General features: G+C 39.9%; 1 protein-coding gene across 2 annotated transcripts in view; it reads right to left on the reverse strand.

Moving 5' to 3' along the window:
- Positions 1-14,979, reverse strand: part of IL16 (interleukin 16) — a 140,983-nt gene that overhangs the window by 44,300 nt on the left and 81,704 nt on the right. Inside the window, exon 2 of one of the 2 annotated variants that reach the window (XM_053593878.1) lies at positions 4,588-4,693. The exons of the other annotated variant lie outside the window; for it this stretch is intronic. Coding sequence (XP_053449853.1) covers positions 4,588-4,693 — 106 coding nt within the window. The remainder of the gene's footprint in view (positions 1-4,587; positions 4,694-14,979) is intronic. 2 annotated transcript variants of the gene reach the window in all.

Genomic DNA, 14,979 nt, shown 5'->3' on the forward strand with positions numbered 1-14,979 from the left:
ATTAATTTTAAAAATGTAATTTGTTCAGTTCAGTATATCTAAATTACTGTCCTCTCAATGATTATTAAGGAGATAGGTCATGTCCTTTTTGCCTTGTGTTCACAAGTCATTTACTTTCCTGCACATCTGCCACATGGCAAATGCTCTATAGCCACATGTGGCTGCTGTACCGGGCAGTGCAGGGAGAGGGCGCTGTTCTCCAGGTATCCCTCAGCTCAAGTGAATGGACAAGCTTTTGTGGAAAATTCCCCCAGAGAAAAATGTGAGATTGCTAGTAGTTGAGGGGAAACGCAGGATGGAGCAGGGTTTTTGGTTTGCTTTCTTTTTTTGGATGGGAAGACGTAAACTTGTTTACAGGATGAAGATAGGAAACTACTGGCCAGGGTAGGTGGAGAAGAAAAGAGACGAGGCATCCCTGAGGGAATGACATCCCAAAAGGGGGATGAGGAAAGGGACAAAGGCCTTGGTCCATCAGGGCTCAGAGAGTGGAGTGGCTGGGGAAACATTTTCCTGCCAGGACAGCTGCTCCTAGCAGCTGCCTCAGCACAAGTAGGTGGTCCTCTCTGACTTACTGGGACCAATTGCTGCCAGATGGATGGGTGGGGAGGTGGGCAGAGGATTCAGAAAGCCACATGCTATAAAGAAAGGACACAAAATCGTGGAAGGAGGTTGAGAGGAGAGGCTTGAGATTGTCCAGTCCTAAATCTGCCTGTACATAATTTTTCTAGAGTGTTTAATAAAAGGCCAGAGTTCTGTGCCCTTCCCGATGTACTGAATCCATATCTGCCCTGTGGGGTCTGGGGGAATCTGGATGTTTGCCAGGCTTCCCAGATGATGCAGGCAGCCCATCCTTCATCCTTTGGAGAACGCTGCGGGAATTTACCCCTTACTTTATCAGTGCTCAGAGGGTTGCAGGACAGTGAATTGAAAGAGCCTTAGGCTTGCCCAAGTCTCCAGGATCCCAGTTTCCCCTCCCACTCTCTCCTTCCACAGCAGTGCAGGGGCGACCTGTCGTTTGAAGGAAGGCAGTGGCACACGGTTTGGGTTCAGAGGAAACAAGGGAAAGCAAACAGGATGCCAACTTGGAGTGGTTCACAGGCAGATAGAGCTGACCTCAGTGCCTTTGGCAAGCCCTGCTTGGACCACACCCAGCTCTGCTTCTGTGGCGCCTCCTGCTCCTGCTAGGAGCTCAGGTCTGTGTGGATTCAGGATGGAGTCAGGACAGAGCAGGTTCTCCAAAGCTCTACCTGGTCTGGGCCCTCACCTACTCTTTCTGAAAATTACTTGCTGATGCATTCCAGCCAATATGGAAATATATCAAAATTATTTCCATTGGGAGGTGAAGTGGAAACCGTTTAAACATACAGTATTGAGTGCATTAATTAAAAATGTGATTATAAAATATAGTGCAAAAATCAAAACAATTCTTGAAGGGGAGATGTGTGATGATTATGTAATATGAATTATAATTTAAAATTTAAGTTGAATTATAAAATAGAAAAATAAATGGAGAAGGGACTCAAGATAAATAACATCATGCTAAGTTTCCTCATTGTTCATAAAAGGAACAATTTGGAAAATGTAGTCTGAAGTATTAATTAATCAGACTTAATTGATTAATTCTAACTTAAAGGAAACCAGAAGTAGAGATAAAAATTGAATAAAGCTTTCAAAGAGGCAAAGAACAAATAAATGGGAATTAACCATAGAAATAGGAAGTATAAAAAGAAATAAGTAAAAGTAAGTATTACTTATATGACTAGTGTGAATGACTTGAACTTCTCTCCTTAAAAAGATTTTCTTTCAAGGATCTAACTGCTTATCATTTGCAAGAGATAAATAAAACAAAAAAGGTAAAATAAAGGGGTAGGTAGGAATTGATTATAAATAAGTCATGCTAGAATCATTCTCCAGTCATTCAGAAAATAAAATCTGTCCAGATTCTTACTTCATATCAAACACCAAAAATAAATTACAGACACACTAAGTTCAGGGAACAAAAGAAACAAATCATTTATAAATTAGAAGAAAATATAGCCACATATTTAATAGTTCTATAAATGTGGAAGAAACTTTGACAAAGGAAAAAAATCAATAAATTCAGGTTAAAAAAATCTTCATGTCAAAAAATTAAAATAAAAACAACAAATACATATGGCAGCCAAATATTAATTTAACAAGGAGGCTTTTTATAAATTAACGATAAAATGATGATTATCCCAATGGAAAAATGGGCAAACCTTCCAAAAACAAAATAAATCAACAAAACAACATTATATCCCACCTGTATGGAGAGGTCTGTTTGTGCAAGAAAAAAAAGGTGCCCTCAGCTGGGATTCTGAGAACTGAATAAAGGAGCCATTTACAGAGGTGGGCAGAGCTGGGAAAACAGCAAGGACTACTGAGGCACAGAAGCTGTCATCACCCCAGGCCTGCAGGGCAAGTGGAGGAAACCGTGGGGACTACCGGAGCCCAGTGAGCACTGGCACTGTGACAGGTAGGCCACCTGACATGTTGTATAGTCACTGAGAAGCAAAAGCATGGAGGCAGGGTTTGGGAAGGAGAGGGGGCAGGGGGCAGGGAGGCAGGGGCAAGGGGAAGAAACCTCCTGGCCACTCTTTCCCCCTGCCAGTCTTCTGTTGGTGCTTCTCATATTCTGAACCCAACCAGACCCCAGAGGTCCAGAGAGCCTGGGGGGTGCTGTCTGAAGAGGTCAGTTCCCAGTTGCCATGGCCCTGTGTAGTTATTTTGCGGTCCAAGACTGGAAGAATCCCAACTTGGCTACACGCTTTGCCCATGAAATTTTTGAAAAGAGATCTCACATTTTCATTTTACTCTGAGACCTACTAATAAGACAGCTGGTCTTAAATGCAAAGCCAGGCAGTAAAAATCAGGGAATGAATGGGTGGGGAAAAGTGGGATAGAGAAAAACCTCAGTAGCAAATATTTTTAAAAAATTATAATTCAGGGCATAGTGGCTCACACACACAATCCCAGAACTTGGGGAGGCCCAAGTGGGAGGATTGCTTGAGCTTAGGAGTTCTAGATTAGCCTGGACAACATAGCAAGACACCCTCACTACAAAAAAAAAAAAAAAATTAGCTGGGTGTGGTGAGCACCTGTAGCCCCAGCTACTCAGGAGGCTGAGGCAGGAGGATCACTTGAGCCCAGGAGCTTGAGGCTGCAGTGAGCTATGATTGCAGTACTGTACTCCAGCCTAGGCAACAGAGAGAGACCCTGTCTCAAAAAGAAAAATACATAATTTAATGTGGGCTATAATTGAAGGCATAGCTATTCATATACATTACTGGGGGGATATTCACTACTGAAATTTGGTAATACTGATCAAAAGTATACATACCTTTTGACCCAAAATCCCATTTCTAGGAAATTACACTAAAAGTAAAAAGAGTAAAAATGTATGATAAAAAGAGCCATCAAAAAGTGGAAAATTATTAATTTAAGGATGATGGATGTTATGGCAGAATAATACAGAGTGTAGGGATTTTAAGAGACTTGGCTGAGATCACACAGATCATTGGTTCTGGAAGCAGGATCCAAATCCAAGTGCCTTGGCTCCTGGTGTGCACTCTAAGCCATGTACCAGCCCACTGCCTTTTATATTTCCTCCAAGAGATCATCACAGACTCAAATAAAATTCCACGTACAAACTTGGCACCTTGATTAGGTTGGTGACAAAAATGAGAATGATTAGGGAGCTGGTTAACTATATAAATTCATACAATGAAATTTCATGTATCCACTCAAAATGGTGTTTACAAAAGTTCCCAATGACATGAGGTAAAGTTTTATGGACACACACACACACACATATGGTTTATATGTGTAAGTTTTCTATAGGTACATATAGGCATAGAAGGAAAATGATTGAAAGTGTTAGCATGGATTATCTCTGACATTATTATTTTTTCCTTTTTTTGAGACAGTCTCACTCTGTCACCCTTGGTAGAGTGCTATGGCGTCATAGCTCACAGCAACCTCCAACTCTTGTGCTCAAGCAATCCTCTTGCCTTAGCCTTCCAAGTATCTGGGACTACAGGTGTCCACCACAATGCCCAGCTAGATTTTTTTTCCTACTTTTAGCAAAGATGGGGTCTCACTCTTGCTCAGGCTGGTCTTGAGGTACAGCTGGCCTCCCACAATGCTGGAATTACAGGTGTGAGCCACCAAGCTCAACCTGATTTGGTGTGATTTTAAGTTCTTCATGCCTTTCTGTGTTCTTCATGTTTTCCTGACTTTGTATTAGCACTATTCTATTTGCAGCATGAGGTCTTCTAACCTCAAGCCCCATTGTGTTATAGATAGATGGCAGAGGCCCCAGGAGAGAGAGAGTGGCCATCCAGGACCAAGGAGTGGGTCAGACCCAGCAGGAGGAAAGCCCTTGTCTCTCAGCCTCCCAACGCGGCACTGTGAGCCCACCTCAAAGAGGAGTTGGCTGGACCACACGGAGCCCTCAAGGCCAGTGCGTACACACCGCACACAAGATGGACAGGCTGCTTGCCTACATTCCTGATATTTGGGAGATGCTAAGCCCTGTTCCTGAACACCTCGTGGCGAGACACTTACTGGTCGAGTTGCTGCGAGTCCTTTGGTGGCAGGCTTTCGGAAACAGGAAGTTAGTCTGTGCTTCAAGTTTTCCAACCTTTTCTCGAGAGGAAGTTGTAGAAGATTCCTGCAAAACAATTTCCATCTTTTATTCAGCAAGTTATATAGGATAGACACATGTCCTTAGAAAAATGGGATTTTGATGCTGTCCGTGGAAGTACCTACTGGATCTTCTCTGTCCTCTGCTAAATCCTTGCTCTCTATGAGAACCGCGATCATCCATTCATGCACATCCATTCATTTAATACAGAACACTGAATTAATATATATTACATCAGTGTTGCATGAATCTATCAGTTGTCACATGTCAAGTTCTTTGCTGGGCATTAGAAAGACAACTGTGAACAAGACAGACAGACATGTTCACTTGGCGAAATGGCATTTTAAGAAGGGACGACAGACACTGAACTAGCAAACAAATAAAGGTGAAAGATTTACAGAGTCTGACAGGTGTGGTGGGGAGAAAGAACTAGAGAGTGAAATAAATGGAAAGGCTGGGAGGTATGTTTTAGGGGGAAGGATCAAGTAAGTTACATCCTTCTGGAACAGCCGGCCCCTAGCAGGCACTTACACAGATTTGCTGGATGAGTGCTGCAGAAGTGAATTTCTTAAGATGGAACCATCCATGCATTCTTGAGAGTATTACGGTTTTATTAATTATATTTCTAATTTATCTCCCTCCCTCCCTTTCTTTTTTTTTTATTTTATAGAAAAACTTTTTATTGTAGTGTAACATACCAAGTAACAAATCTAAATACATAGATTGATACCTTTTCTCAAACTGAACCCACCATGTAATGATCTTGCAGATTAAAACAATGGAGAGTTGTCAGGACTGCAGGAGCCCCTCTTGTGCTCTCTTCCATCATGAGTACTCCCACCCCTCACTCCAAGGCTATCTAATTAATTGTCCTTCTTAAATTCTTATATGTCTATTTCTTTTTTTTTTTTATTGTTGGGGATTCATTGAGGGTACAATAAGCCAGGTTACACTGATTGCAATTGTTAGGTAAAGTCCCTCTTGCAATCATGTCTTGCCCCCATAAAAGTGTGACACACACCAATGCCCCACCCCCCTCCCTCCATCCCTCATTCTGCTTCCTCCCCCATAACCTTAATTGTCATTAATTGTCCTCATATCAAAATTGAGTACATAGGATTCATGCTTCTCCATTCTTGTGATGCTTTACTAAGAATAATGTCTTCCAATTCCATCCAGGTTAATATGAAGGATGTAAAGTCTCCATTTTTTTTAATGGCTGAATAGTATTCCATGGTATACATATACCACAGCTTGTTAATCCATTCCTGGGTTGGTGGGCATTTAGGCTGTTTCCACATTTTGGCGATTGTAAATTGAGCTGCAATAAACAGTCTAGTACAAGTGTCCTTATGATAAAAGGATTTTCTTCCTTCTGGGTAGATGCCCAGTAATGGGATTGCAGGATCAAATGGGAGGTCTAGCTTGAGTGCTTTGAGGTTTCTCCACACTTCCTTCCAGAAAGGTTGTACTAGTTTGCAGTCCCACCAGCAGTGTAAAAGTGTTCCCTTCTCTCCACATCCACGCCAGCATCTGCAGTTTTGAGATTTTGTGATGGGGGCCATTCTCACCGGGGTTAGATGGTATCTCAGGGTTGTTTTGATTTGCATTTCTCTAATATATAGAGATGATGAACATTTTTTCATGTGTTTGTTAGCCATTCGTCTGTCATCTTTAGAGAAAGTTCTATTCATGTCTCTTGCCCATTGATATAAGGGATTGTTGGCTTTTTTCATGTGGATTAATTTGAGTTCTCTATAGATCCTAGTTATCAAGCTTTTGTCTGATTGAAAATATGCAAATATCCTTTCCCATTGTGTAGGTTGTCTCTTTGCTTTGATTATTGTCTCCTTAGCTGTACAGAAGCTTTTCAGTTTAATGAAGTCTCATTTGTTTATTTTTGTAGTTGTTGCAATTGCCATGGCAGTCTTCTTCATGAAGTCTTTCCCCAGGCCAATATCTTCCAGTGTTTTTCCTATGCTTTCTTGGAGGATTTTTATTGTTTCATGCCTTAAATTTAAGTCCTTTATCCATTTTGAATCAATTTTTGTGAGTGGGGAAAGGTGTGGGTCCAGTTTCAGTCTTTTACATGTAGACATCCAGTTCTCCCAACACCATTTATTGAATAGGGAGTCTTTCCCCCAAGGTATGTTCTTGTTTGGTTTATCAAAGATTAGGTAGTTGTAAGATGTTAGTTTCATTTCTTGGTTTTCAATTTGATTCCAAGTGTCTATGTCTCTGTTCTTGTGCCAGTACCATGCTGTCTTGACCACTATGGCTTTCTAGTACAGACTAAAATCTGGTATGCTGATGTCCCTAGCTTTATTTTGGTTACAAAGAACTGCCTTAGCTATACTGGGATTTTTCTGGTTCCATACACAATGCAGAATCATTTTTTCCAAATCTTGAAAGTACAATGTTGGTATTTTGATAGGAATGGCATTGAATAGGTAGATTGCTTTGGGAAGTATAGACATTTAACAATGTTGATTCTTCCCGTCCATGAGCATGGCATGTTCTTCCATTTGTTAATATCCTCTGCTATTTCCTTTCTGAGGATTTCATAGTTTTCTTTATAGAGGTCCTTCACCTCCTTCGTTAGGTATATTCCTAGGTATTTCATTTTCTTTGAAACTATGGTGAAGGGAGTTGTGTCCTTAATTAGCTTCTCATCTTGACTGTTATTGGTGTATACAAAGGCTACTGACTTGTGGACATTGATTTTATATCCTGAAACATTACTGTATTTTTTGATGACTTCTAGGAGTCTTGTGGTTGAGTCTTTGGGCTTCTCTAAGTATAAGATCATGTCGTCAGCAAAGAGGGAGAGTTTGACCTCCTCTGCTCCCATTTGGATTCCCTTTATTTCATTGTCTTGCCTAATTGTATTGGCTAGAACTTCCAGCACTATGTTGAATAGTAAAGGTGACAGAGGACAACCTTCTCTGGTTCCAGTTCTAAGAGGAAAAGCTTTCAGTTTTACTCCATTCAGTAAAATATTGGCTGTGGGTTTGTCATAGATAGCTTCAATCAGTTTTAGAAATGTGCCACCTATGCCTATACTCTTCAGTGTTCTAATTAGAAAAGGATGCTGGATTTTATCAAATGCTTTTTCTGCATCTATTGAGAGGATCATGTGATCTTTATTTTTGCCTCTGTTACTATGGTGGGTAACGTTTATGGACTTGCGTATGTTAAACCAGCCTTGCTTCCCTGGGATGAAGCCTACTTGATCATGATTAATGACTTTTTTGATGATAAGCTGTAATCTATTGGCTAGGATTTTGTTGAGAATTTTTGCATCTATATTCATGAGTGAGATTGGTCTGAAATTCTCCTTTTTGTTTGGGTCTTTTCCTGGTTTTGGTATCAGGGTGATGTTTGCTTCGTACAATGTGTTGGGGAAGGTTCCTTCTTCCTCAATTTTTTGGAATAATTTCTGCAGTACAGGAATAAGCTCTTCCTTGAAGGTTTGATAGAATTCTGGAGTGAAGCCATCTGGACCAGGGCATTTTTTGGATTTTTTATTGTTTCTTTGATCTCAGTGCTTGAAATTGATCTGTTCAGGAGCTCTATTTCTTCCTGGCTGAGTCTAGGGAGAGTGTGTGATTCCAAATATTGATCCATTTCTGTAACATTGTCAAATTTCTGGGCGTAGACTTTCTGGTAGTATTCAGAGATGATCTCTTGTATCTCTTTGGGATCAGTTGTTATTTCCCCTTTATCATTTCTGATTGAGGTTACTAGAGATTTTAATTTTCTATTCCTCGTTAGTCTGGCCAATGGTTTATCTATTTTATTTATTTTTTCAAAAAACCAACTCCTTGTTTCATTAATTTTCTGAATGATTCTTTTGTTTTCAATTTCATTGATCTCTGATTTGATTTTGGATATTTCTTTTCTTCTACTGAGTTTAGGCTTAGAATGTTCTTCTTTTTCCAATTCCATAAGATCTCTTGTGAGATTGTTGATGCGCTCTCTTTCTGTTTTTCTTTTTTTTTTTTTTTTATTGTTGGGGATTCATTGAGGGTACAATAAGCCAGTTACACTAATTGCACTTGTTAGGTAAAGACCCTCTTGCAATCATGTCTTGCCCCCATAAAGTGTGACACACACTAAGGCCCCACCCTCCTCCCTCCATCCTTCTTTCTGCTTCCCCCCCCATAAACTTAATTGTCATTAATTGTCCTCATATCAAGATTGAGTACATAGGATTCATGCTTCTCCATTTTTGTGATGCTTTACTAAGAATAATGTCTTCCACTTCCATCCAGGTTAATACGAAGGATGTAAAGTCTCCATTTTTTTTAATAGCTGAATAGTATTCCATGGTATACATATACCACAGCTTGTTAATCCATTCCTGGGTTGGTGGGCATTTAGGCTGTTTCCACATTTTGGCAATGGTAAATTGAGCTGCAATAAACAGTCTAGTACAAGTGTCCTTATGATAAAAGGATTTTTTTCCTTCTGGGTAGATGCCCAGTAATGGGATTGCAGGATCGAATGGGAGGTCTAGCTTGAGTGCTTTGAGGTTTCTCCACACTTCCTTCCAGAAAGGTTGTACTAGTTTGCAGTCCCACCAGCAGTGTAAAAGTGTTCCCTTCTCTCCACATCCACGCCAGCATCTGCAGTTTTGAGATTTTGTGATGTGGGCCATTCTCACTGGGGTTAGATGATATCTCAGGGTTGTTTTGATTTGCATTTCTCTAATATATAGAGATGATGAACATTTTTTCATATGTTTGTTACCCATTCGTCTGTCATCTTTAGAGAAAGTTCTATTCATGTCTCTTGCCCATTGATATAAGGGATTGTTGGCTTTTTTCATGTGGATTAATTTGAGTTCTCTATAGATCCTGGTTATCAAGCTTTTGTCTGATTGAAAATATGCAAATATCCTATCCCATTGTGTAGGTTGTCTCTTTGCTTTGGTTATTGTCTCCTTAGCTGTACAGAAGCTTTTCAGTTTAATGAAGTCTCATTTGTTTATTTTTGTAGTTGTTGCACTTGCCATGGCAGTCTTCTTCATGAAGTCTTCCCCCAGGCCAATATCTTCCAGTGTTTTTCCTATGCTTTCTTTGAGGATTTTTATTGTTTCATGCCTTAAATTTAAGTCCTTTATCCATCTTGAATCAATTTTTGTGAGTGGGGAAAGGTGTGGGTCCAGTTTCAGTCTTTTACATGTAGACATCCAGTTCTCCCAACACCATTTATTGAATAGGGAGTCTTTCCCCCAAGGTATGTTCTTGTTTGGTTTATCAAAGATTAGGTGGTTGTAAGATGTTAGTTTCATTTCTTGGTTTTCAATTCGATTCCAAGTGTCTATGTCTCTGTTCTTGTGCCAGTACCATGCTGTCTTGACCACTATGGCTTTCTAGTACAGACTAAAATCTGGTATGCTGATGCCCCCAGCTTTATTTTTGTTATTAAGAACTGCCTTAGCTATACGGGGTTTTTTCCGGTTCCATACAAAACGCAGAATCATTTTTTCCAAATCTTGAAAGTACGATGTAGGTACTTTGATAGGAATGGCATTGAATAGGTAGATAGCTTTGGGAAGTATAGACATTTTAACAATGTTGATTCTTCCCATACATGAGCATAGTATGTTCTTCCATTTGTTAATATCCTCTGCTATTTCCTTTCTGAGGATTTCATAGTTTTCTTTATAGAGGTCCTTCACCTCCTTCGTTAGGTATATTCCTAGGTATTTCATTTTCTTTGAAACTATGGTGAAGGGAGTTGTGTCCTTAATTAGCTTCTCATCTTGACTGTTATTGGTGTATACAAAGGCTACTGACTTGTGGACATTGATTTTATATCCTGAAACATTACTGTATTTTTTGATGACTTCTAGGAGTCTTGTGGTTGAGTCTTTGGGGTTCTCTAAGTATAAGATCATGTCGTCAGCAAAGAGGGAGAGTTTGACCTCCTCTGCTCCCATTTGGATTCCTTTTATTTCCTTGTCTTGCCTAATTGTATTGGCTAGAACTTCCAGCACTACGTTGAATAGTAAAGGTGACAGAGGACAACCTTGTCTGGTTCCAGTTCTAAGAGGAAAAGCTTTCAGTTTTACTCCATTCAGTAAAATATTGGCTGTGGGTTTGTCATAGATAGCTTCAATCAGTTTTAGAAATGTGCCACCTATGCCTATACTCTTCAGAGTTCTAATTAGAAAAGGATGCTGGATTTTATCAAATGCTTTTTCTGCATCTATTGAGAGGATCATGTGATCTTTATTTTTGCCTCTGTTAATATGGTGGATAATGTTTATAGACTTGCGTATGTTAAACCAGCCTTGCATCCCTGGGATGAAGCCTACTTGATCATGATGAATGACTTTTTTGATGATAAGCTGTAATCTATTGGCTAGGATTTTGTTGAGAATTTCTGCGTCTATGTTCATGAGTGAGATTGGTCTGAAATTCTCCTTTTTGTTTGGGTCTTTTCCTGGTTTTGGTATCAGGGTGATGTTTGCTTCATAGAATGTGTTGGGGAAGATTCCTTCTTCCTCAGTTTTTTGGAATAATTTCTGCAGTACAGGAATAAGCTCTTCCTTGAAGGTTTGATAGAATTCTGGAGTGAAGCCATCTGGACCAGGGCATTTTTTAGTTGGAAGCTTTTTTATTGTTTCTTTGATCTCAGTGCTTGAAATTGGTCTGTTTAGGAGGTCTATTTCTTCCTGGCTAAGTCTAGGGAGAGGGTGTGATTCCAAATATTGATCCATTTCCTTCACATTGTCAAATTTCTGGGCATAGAGTTTCTGGTAGTATTCAGAGATGATCTCTTGTATCTCTTTGGGATCAGTTGTTATTTCCCCTTTATCATTTCTGATTGAGGTTATTAGAGATTTTACTTTTCTATTTCTAGTTAGTCTGGCTAATGGTTTATCTATTTTATTTATTTTTTCAAAAATCAACTCCTTGTTTCATTAATTTTCTGAATGATTCTTTTGTTTTCAATTTCATTGATCTCTGATTTGATTTTGGATATTTCTTTTCTTCTACTGAGTTTAGGCTTAGATTGTTCTTCTTTTTCCAATTCCATAAGATCTCTTGTGAGATTGTTGATGTGCTCTCTTTCTGTTTTTCGAATGTAGGCATCTAAAGCGATGAATTTTCCTCTCAAAACTGCTTTTGCAGTATCCCACAGGTTTTGGTAGCTTGTGTCTTCATTGTTGTTATGCTCAAGGAAGTTAATGATTTCCTGTTTTATTTCTTCCTTCACCCATCTGTTATTCAACAGAAGATTGTTTAATTTCCATGCCTTTGGGTGGGCTTGAGGATTTTTGTTAGAGTTGAGTTCCACCTTTAGTGCCTTATGGTCTGAAAAGATACAAGGTAAAATTTCAATTCTTTTGATTCTGTTGATATTTGTTTTGTGTCCCAGGATATGATCAATTTTGGAGAATGTTCCATGGGGTGATGAGAAGAATGTATATTCTTTATCTTTGGGGTGGAGTGTTCTATATGCATCTATCAAGCATAGTTGTTCTAGGGTCTCATTTAAATCTCTTACATCTTTGTTTAATTTCTGTTTAGAGGATCTGTCCAGCTCTGTAAGAGGAGTGTTAAAGTCCCCTGTTATGATGGTATTATCAGATATCATATTGCCAATATAAAGTGACCAACTTTGTCTTTTTTGACTTTAGTTGCTTTAAATCCACATGTATCTGAAAATAAGATTGCAACTCCTCTTTTCTTCTGAATTCCGTTTGCCTGAAAAATTGTCTTCCAACCCTTGACTCGGAGCTTTAATTTGTCTTTTGAGGCCAGGTGTGTTTCTTGCAGACAGCAAATGGATGGCTTGTGTTTTTTAATCCAGTCAGCCAATCTATGTCTCTTCAGTGGGGAATTCAAGCCATTAACATTTATTGAGATAATTGATAAGTGTGGTAGTATTCTATTCGTCTTATTTGGTGAGAGTCCATTGCTTAGCTTTATCTTTTGCATCAGTGTGGAGGTTAGGTTTTGTCCTTTGATTTCTGAGTTCTTACTTTGCTGCTGATCCATTGTGGTGGTCAGTGTGCAGAACAGGTTGAAATATTTCCTGTAGAGCTGGTCTTGTTGTGGCGAATTTCCTCAATGTTTGTATATCCGTAAATGATTTGATTTCTCTGTCAATTCTGAAGCTTAGCTTAGCAGGGTACAGAATTCTGGGCTGAAAATTGTTCTGTTTAAGTAGGTTATAGGTAGATGACCATTGTCTTCTTGCTTGGAAAGTTTCATTAGAGAAGTCTGTGGTCACTCTGATGGATTTGCCCCTGTAGGTCAACTGGCACTTACTCCTGGCAGCTTGCAGAATCTTTTCTTTTGTCTTGACTTTGGACAGGTTCATCACAATGTGTCTTGGAGAAGCTCGGTTAGAGTTGAGGCGACCTGGGGTCCGATATCCCTCTGAAAGCAGTGTGTCAGACTCTTTGGTGATGTTTGGGAAATTTTCTTTTATAATATTCTCTAGTATGGCTTCCATTCCTCTGGGGCATTCTTCTTCCCCTTCTGGAATTCCTATAACTCGTATGTTGGAACGCTTCATAAAGTCCCATAATTCTGACAGTGAACGTTCTGCTTTCTCTCTCTTCTTTTCTGCCTCTTTTACTGTCTGAGTTATCTCAAGAACTTTGTCTTCTACCTCTGAAATTCGTTCTTCTGCATGGTCTAACCTGTTGCTGATACTTTCCATTGTATCTTTAAGTTCCCTAATTGACTGTTTCAGTTCCTTCAGGTCTGCTATATCCTTTTTATATTCTTCATATCGTTCATCTCTTATTTGATTCTGTTTTTGGATTTCCTTTTGGTTATTTTCCACTTTATTAGCAGTTTCCTTCATTGTTTCCATCATTTCTTTCATTGTTTTCAACATGTGTATTCTAAATTCCCTTTCTGTCATTCCTAACATTTCTATACTGGTGGAATCATCTGCAGTAGCTACCTCATGGTCCCTTGGTGGGGTTGTTCTAGACTGGTTCTTCATGTTGCCTGGAGTTTTCTGCTGATTCTTCCTCATGAGTGATTTCTTTTATCTGTTTCCTTGCCCTAATTTTCCTTTCACTTCCTCTTGCTCTTTAAGTTATTGTGCCTGTGGACTAAGGGTTACAGGACCAGAAGGGTGAGAAGGTTGAAAAGCAAAAAAAGGGGATGAAAGAAAGGAGGACCGAGTGATAAGAAAAAAAGAAAGATAGAGAAAGGAGAGAGGGTGGGTATAAGGAATATTGACAAAAAGAAGAGAGGCACAGAAAGAGGGAGACAGGGCAATATAGGTGTACAGTAGGGTACTTTGACACAACCTTAAAAAACCCCACCTTCTGGGGGTGCCCAGTTGCATGGTTCCCTTGAGGTCAGCAGCTCTTTGCTAACCTGATCAGACACAGTACCCCACCTCCACCAAGTAGAGAGGAAAGACAAAAATGCTATAAATCAAACCGAAAGAAGCAAACAGAAAACTTTACGGGGATAAAATTGGGTGAAAAAACAAATTATATCGGTAGAAACACTAGCAAAAATGAAGTTGAAGTTATTAAAAAAGGCAGCAATGGGAAATTATAATTAAACTAGGAAAATTGAGAAAGAAAAAGGGATCTGTGTGGAAAAGATTGAAATTAAAAAAACAAAAGAACATCAGCAACGTCAAAATAAACAAACAAAAAAAACAACCAAACCAAAAATAAAAAGAAGAAAAAAATACACAACCAAAAACAAAGCAGTTTGTATATGTTATTGAATATTGTCTGGGCAACACGTGGTCTTCTGGGGTATGAGATGTTAGTCACAGTTCTGATACGACTGGAGGCTGCTGATTTCTCAAACCCCAGCAGGTAGACACCCTAAATCTCTCTTCAGCCTACTTAAAAGGCACTTTGAACTTGTAAACTTGCTGAGCAGAAGCTTTCCCAGCTTTCTCACTGGAATTGCTGCTGAAGTGGCTATCCACTTACTCAGTGTGCCAAAACCGGTCTCACTCTGCCCCTGAGGGTTAGGGCTGCAAGGCGGCTCAAACCCCACCCTTAGGCTACTTGGTTGCTGGGTTACCAGCTCCCACCCGTTTCTAGCTCTGCGACCCTGAGGGCGGAGCTTGCCGGGGCAGATCACTGACAATGGATCCGTGTGACCCAGCGCCAAACACTATTAGCTCCGTCTGGCTCAGCGGCTCAGACTGGGGCCCTAGACAACGGCCAAAGTTCTCCGCACTCCCGCTCAGGCCTTCCCCAAGGCAGTTCAACTCAGTGCCAAGTCCAAGGACATCAAAACAGTTCACAGGTAAGGCCTTTCTGGTTCGCAGTCTCGCTGCTACTGAACTTACAGTTGTGGGCG

Source organism: Nycticebus coucang, chromosome 6 (genome assembly GCF_027406575.1).
Source record: "Nycticebus coucang isolate mNycCou1 chromosome 6, mNycCou1.pri, whole genome shotgun sequence".
Taxonomy (NCBI): domain Eukaryota; kingdom Metazoa; phylum Chordata; class Mammalia; order Primates; family Lorisidae; genus Nycticebus; species Nycticebus coucang.